The sequence below is a fragment of the Halyomorpha halys genome, unplaced genomic scaffold (assembly GCF_000696795.3).
Source record: "Halyomorpha halys isolate HHAL.00 unplaced genomic scaffold, Hhal_1.1 Scaffold978.1, whole genome shotgun sequence".
Lineage (NCBI taxonomy): Eukaryota > Metazoa > Arthropoda > Insecta > Hemiptera > Pentatomidae > Halyomorpha > Halyomorpha halys.
The window spans coordinates 138,371-145,726 of record NW_027105627.1 but is presented as its reverse complement, the minus strand read 5'-3'; the positions used below and the strand labels follow the sequence as shown (position 1 = coordinate 145,726).

The 7,356-nt window shown below is 29.4% G+C and overlaps 1 protein-coding gene across 1 annotated transcript in view; it reads left to right on the top strand.

Moving 5' to 3' along the window:
- Positions 1-6,527, top strand: part of VAChT (Vesicular acetylcholine transporter) — a 42,266-nt gene extending 35,739 nt beyond the window's left edge. The window contains exon 2 of the mRNA XM_014431501.2: positions 1,247-6,527. Coding sequence (XP_014286987.1) covers positions 1,367-3,334 — 1,968 coding nt within the window. The 5' untranslated portion in view covers positions 1,247-1,366 and the 3' untranslated portion in view covers positions 3,335-6,527. The remainder of the gene's footprint in view (positions 1-1,246) is intronic.
- Positions 6,528-7,356: the final 829 nt, after the last annotated feature.

Here is a 7,356-nt window from a genome sequence, read left to right as displayed (position 1 = left end):
TAATTAAATAATGTTATTCTTTTGTACATATTTACACATACTTGTTAACGAGTCATGATAATTTTAATAATAACGTTGCAATGAATTGGAAAATTATATCTTCATTTATAACGTAGAAAATATTTTTTTATTCCTTAAATAACTAATAACTTGTGTAAAAAATTGAATCATCCAGAGGAAAATGCTTTAGTTTTTAGTTATATTACCAAATTACATTAGGTTTGTTAGAAACACAACCAAAATAATTAATCCATTGTAAGATATTATTTAATTAAATTTTTTACACTTTCCTTTTTTTTTAGCCACTAAACGTGATTATAATCATTATGACAAAATTTAATTATTATGTTTTTACTTATTTATTTATGTCTTGTTTATTTCATCTGCTGTAATATACTACCATTTAATCAATACTTTCTTTTCGACTCAATCCTTCATAATATCATATTATGAATTTTATATTTAATATTTTTATATATTATACAAAAATAATCAATAAATAAATGTTATAAAGTTCACAAACACTTGAATCGTACGATAAAAGAACTGATATTATAAATTACAGAAACGAAATTACAGCATTATTGTTAATAAATTAATATTATCCTCTAAACATTAAATCTCAATTACTTAGGAATGAAACATAGATACCAATTTAGTATTTTATTTTACTCGCCTAAACTTAACAAAATAAACGACAATTTTGTCCTATAACGAAAATTTCAATTTGGTAAAAAAAAAAAAAAAAAGTTTACTATTCAAGTCAAGTTTCGATTTTAATATTGAAAAGTACTTTTCTCAAAGCTAGCACATCGATATTCTAGAAAATATTATTATAAAAACCTATTTTTCAAATTTTGTAATAAAAAAGTGATAAATCAAAAAATATAAAGTTAAATCAATTCTGCAACAAATATTATATAATCAGGTTGTATCATTTATTATATTATAACCATATTCATGAATTATAATTTTGACAATTATAACTCAAATTGCATTATAATGAATAATGTTTATGTCTATTGCAGCTTCCTTCCAGTCGAATCTTCTTGTGAAGCACAAAAAGATCTGACTGAAGGAACATGAATAAATTTTTTATTAATGATCTCACACCTTTGATGGGATACAAATCGGATTGAAAGTATTTCAATTAATTCAGAAATTGAACATTATTCAATTTAATCAAAATAAAATTAACCTTGAACTTTAAAATGAAATTAATTCCGTTTTTTTGTATCTTTTAAAGGTTTGTGATCATGCTGGGAAAAGAATGGGTCAAGCAGTGAGCTACGGCCGGAGCGAAGCAGACTCAGAAGAGGAAATGTGGAAGTACTGTAGGTAAATCTTGAAGAAATAGTTATTAAAAATGGCGGATCCGAACCCGTTCAAGGCGATATGGAACCGAGTGAGCAGGTGGACTGTTCCGGTGGTCAACCTCGAAGTGGGCGAGTTGAAGGACATTGTTTGGGCCAAGCTGCAAGAACCCAAGTCGCAACGGAAGCTAGTTCTAGTCATTGTATCTATAGCCTTGCTATTGGACAACATGTTGTACATGGTCATCGTCCCAATAATCCCGGATTATCTACGCTACGTAGGCGCCTGGGGAGAAGAGCCAGAGGAGAACATCACAATGAAAGGAGTGCCTCACCCGAGGGACCATCACGGCCAGGACAGGGCCACTGGGGTCCTCTTTGCCTCCAAGGCCATCGTGCAGCTCATGGTCAATCCCTTCTCAGGAGCGCTCATTGACAGGATCGGTTACGACCTGCCGATGATGGTCGGTCTCTGCATCATGTTCCTCTCGACAGCAGTATTCGCCTGCGGTGGTAGTTATGGAGTCCTTTTCTTTGCAAGAAGCTTACAAGGTGTTGGCTCCGCCTTCGCTGACACATCTGGTTTAGCAATGATCGCTGATCGCTTTACCGAAGAATCTGAACGTTCTAAAGCTTTAGGAATAGCATTGGCTTTCATCAGTTTCGGATGTCTTGTAGCTCCACCTTTCGGCGGCGCATTATATCAATTCGCAGGTAAGGAGGTGCCTTTCCTGATTCTCGCCTTCGTTTCTCTAGCTGACGGCATTATGTTACTTCTCGTAATGAAACCCATCAGAGAGACGATAAAAGAAAATCGACAAGCACACGCCCAAAAAGATACTGTACCTATCTGGAGGCTATTTATTGACCCTTACATTGCTGTGTGTTCTGGTGCCCTGATGATGTCAAACGTAGCTCTAGCGTTTTTGGAACCGACTATTTCTCTCTGGATGGAAGACCACTTAACGACTGACAATTGGAAGATTGGAATGATTTGGTTGCCTGCATTTTTCCCTCATGTATTAGGAGTGGTTTTGACTGTGAAAATGGCGAAAGAATATCCTAACTATCAGTGGTTAATGGCTGCTGGAGGCCTAGCACTGGAAGGTCTTTGCTGTTTCATCATACCATTTTCCTCATCTTACAAAGTCCTGATGATACCAATCTGTGGAATTTGCTTCGGAATTGCCCTTATCGACACTGCTCTCCTTCCGACGTTAGGTTACTTAGTGGATGTACGTTATGTTTCAGTCTATGGTAGTATTTATGCAATAGCTGATATCTCATATTCCGTAGCATATGCCATTGGTCCAATAATAGCTGGAGGAGTCGTCGAAGCCATTGGATTTACATGGCTCAATATTGGAATAGCATTCTCTAATCTTTTGTATGCTCCAGTTTTAATGTACTTAAGGCATATATACGATTTTAAACCATTTGAAAATGAAGCAAACATACTGATGTCCGATCCACCTGACAAGAAATATCAAACGTATACAATGCAAGACCAACAGCCTGTAATGGACGAAGTAAAGAATCATCTGGAATTAGATGTGGACAGAGGAATACAAGAGACTAACGTTGATAAAGCGAGTTTCAGACAAGAACCTCCTGCAAGACCAGAACCTGTCCCAGGAAGGCAAGACTATCAGCAACCTCGACAAGACTACCAACAATCGAGGCAGGACTATACTCAAGGAAGACAGGATTACCAACAACCAAAGCAAGACTACCAACAACCAAGGCAAGACTATCAACAACCCAGGCAGGATTACCAACAACCGAGGCAGGACTACCAACAACCAAGGCAGGATTACCAGCAACCCAGGCAGGATTACCAACAACCACGGCAGGATTACCAACAACCAAGACAGGAGTATCAACAGAGGCAGGAACATTATGGAAGGCCAGAACCACAGCAGTCACACCGTCAACTACCTCAGGCACCATCGGATACGAATCCGTTCCGAAGACCAGAGCCGACAGACCACGATAGGAATCCGTTCAGATCTGGCTTCTAGAGGAATTAAGATTCATCTTTATCTAGATTGCTCGAAAATATTTATTTACAAAATAGTAAAAACATATCTACATGGATAAGAGCAACGAAAGATAGCATCAATTTATCTAGTATTAAGTCCATACAAATAGGAGAAACTTTTGTTATATAAATGTTTTAATTTTATTTAAGAAACATATGATTATTTTACATTAAGAGAGGAGTATAAGAAAATGGTTTTATTATAATAATTTTTTAGCCAACCTGAATTATATTTAATTATGTGAAATTCGACCCTACGTTTCGACAAAAAATTACTTTTCTGTTTTTCACTATTTAGGACTAACTTTTTAATAAAAACGAATTCATATTTATACAAATTTATCAATTAAAATTAATGAACAAATTTTAATGTTTAACAAATTTCTATTTTGAAATTTGTATATGTAACTTTGCAGATGACATAATTGTTTATCGAAACGTAAGGCAGAATAGTACAATATTTAAATGAAGGTAAGGTTTATGAAACTATGATGAATGAGTAGAAATGGTAACTAATAGAAAAATGTTGAGCACATTTCTTAGAATATTTTTTTTCATCATAAGGATATTTTTATTTAATTTCTAGATAAGTATACATCAAAAATTATTATTCGTAAAATATTTAGTTTTAGCCGTATCGTTGTTAAATTAAGTTGTTTAGAGCGTTACATTTCTGTGATTTCTATCAGAACTATCGTTACCAATGTTTAATTTTATTTAAGTTTTCATTAATTTTATAGTTAATTACTTTAGAAGCAACTGTTAAAAATATTGTTGAATTTTAACGAATGTATCGGTATGATGGATAAGTTATATAAGTTATAGTTGTATATATTTTCATATTGAAAAATATTAGAGATTTAGGTATGAAGTATATAAGATGTGTTAACTAACGTGTATATCGACCGGGATATTATAGTGTTATAACCTACAGAAATTTTTATGGCTTTAGCACTATGGTATCGTTGGTAATTGCATTTAGCTTTAGAGGTAAGGTGTTCAACCAAGGACGAACAAATACATATCATTTTGTGGTTTAAACTAGGTTTAGTGTCTAAATGACAAAACATATTTTATAGATAGTATGTCAAATGTGTATTTTGTATGGTATAATTATGTGATTACTATAGGCCTATCACAGTAATTTCACATATCAGAAACACGCACTTCTCCACAACTTTAAACTGGATATAGTTATTTTTAATAAGGGCGTGTTCTATCTAAAAAAAATATTTATGTATTAGAACAGGACTAATTCATACGATAAGATAAAACATATTGTAACCGAAACATATCAAAATGAAGTCTCAACTTAATTAATGAATTAAGAGATAAATTGCTCATTCGAACTGAATTCAATTTAAAAAAAAATAAGAAAAGAAAAATTTAAAAGCATAAAGTTTAAACGTTGCACAAAAAAAAAAGTACTTAAGAGTAGAAAACAAAATAAAAATAAAGAAAACTCATCTATATAATTTTTTATTTTCAAATTACATTAGAAATTAATTCTTAACCATTTTAATCCATATCTTTACGTTAATAGATACACTCAATAACAAAAAAAATCTTGGAATATTGTTTTAATAAATTAAGAGAATCTTAGAAAGCATGAAAACCTTATAATAATAAAAAAAAAACAAAAAAAAAAAACGAGGAGGTTTACTATCTGCTACAAGACATTCCAGCATAAACATTTTCTTTTTTTTTTTTATTTGGAAATTACAAATTTGTTTAAAAATAATATATTTTTCAACTTGACTTGAAACTTATACACAGCGTTATATACATATTGCGCCTTTTCTTGATTTTACGAATCAATAAAACTAAAATAATTTATCAATGGATAATAAAGAGTTTTATTACAAAAATATATTATATTCAGTGATTAATTTTGTTTTCGAAGATATCTGTTATTTTAATTAATTTATGAATTAATCATTTTTCATTACTTATATCGCTGCTTTTCTTGAATTGTGACACGTCTAAAAAAAAAAAAGTTTTTTTTATTATTTTAAGTTCAAGATATTCTAAAGATTATACAATAGATTGTAATTAATTAGTAACAACTCTCATAGCTTTAAAATAGTCTGTAACACGACCTCAGTAAAGAAAACAACGCAGACTATGTTACTATCTTTAGAATACGTCTAATTCAAAATAAAAACGAAAATTTTTTTTTGTAAGATGTGCTACAATTCAAGAAAAGGAGCGATATAATAATACAAAATTATTGGGCCACCAACTATTTATTAACTTTATTTGAAATGAAATAACTATGATAACCGTTATTTCAAGTAACAGATATAAAAAAATCAAAACTTGTGAGTATAACTGAAAAAACTAATCAATAACTGCTGTGTGTTCAAAATAAAGATAACTGGATTTATTGAATAATAAAAGCAAAAATTAATATTTACGATCAGAAATAATAAATTACTGAATAAAAGCTATTTTAAACATACAAATATGTATTCTCAATTGATGATGAATTATTTGTATTCATCATTTAACTGTTAACAGTCATAAAATAAGAAATAAAAATTAGAAAAATATTTTTAAAAAAATCAAATTTTAACGTTAACATCTAATAAGAACGTTAATCACTCAGAATAATTTTTTAAAAAAATATTATATATATAAAGTTCATTTTTTACCTTCCTCATTTTTATTTGTAATTGAGTGTATATGGGCTTTAATATTTTACAGGTTCCAAAATAAATATTATATCATCTTTTACAAGATATTAGTACTTCTTTCCAACTATGTAATAGATTTATGGTGTAATTTCATTTTATATATGTATGCGTGAGTGAGATGTAGCCAATGACTTTATTATACTTATTGTATTAAGCAAACTGTTTATAGCAATAAATTAGACTAAGCTGGTTGACTTATCACAAATGACTTCATCACATCTGCACAAATGTTTATGACTGAGATGTTTCGTCTATGTGCCTCCCTGTGCTTTTAATACTATAGCATCTAAAAGATTAACCTTTCTTTTTTTTCAGTATTTAAAGTAACTCTTTTAGTATTTAGTAATTATTCATGAAAAGCACTGTTATAAAATCTTAAATGTATATTACAGTGTAAATAATATAAATGTGTTTTAGTGTGTACATTTTAGATCATGTATGCAATTATAAAAAAGTAAAACAAAAAAAAAAAAGAAATCCGGAATTCAAAGTGTCATATCTGTAATCTATATTATATTTAAAGTGCTTGGATCTGTATTTGTGTATTTAAAAGTTATTATCTGTGATAGTTATTTTATCGCACGTTATTTATTAGAAAATCCTTCATAGTTCTGATTTCACAGCTATTGGCTATATGTAAATACATCATTAAGGTATAGTTTCAAATAAAAATTTTAATCAAAATACGAAAATTTTTACATTTTATGAAAGACTTTTAAGTGAGTACAACTGAGAATTACGTCCTTTAATTTCTAGTTTTTAAAACATATTTAATTTTGTCTAAGGGATTCTTGTAACGTTTTTAAAATATTTTAATTAATATTAAAAATGAACACTATTGTAAATTCTATATGTACTCAGAGATGTTAATTCTTAAATTAACTTAAAATAAGAAAAAAAAAAAGTAAAAAAATGGACTTCCTATCCTAGGAATATAAATAGATATTGTAATAAATAGTAAATGTGCTTGTATGATATAGTTATTGTGAAGTAGTTCAATATTTGTTGCTTCGAGATTATAATTATGTAAATAAAAAAAAACAAATATTAGTTGTTGAAAATGCCTATTCCTTTAAGCCTATATTGAAAAATAAATAATCCTTAAAGAAACACAAAAAAAGAAAAGAAAGATATATCTTTGGTATTAAACAATAAGGAAATTAATAGAAAAGGTTGAGCAAAGAAATTAAATATAAAGAAAAAACATAATGTCCTGCAAAAAAAACTGGATGGAATATTTGCAATAAAAAATATAGATGGTATAAAATTAATTTTAATATTTTTCTAATTTAACCTGAATAATTGG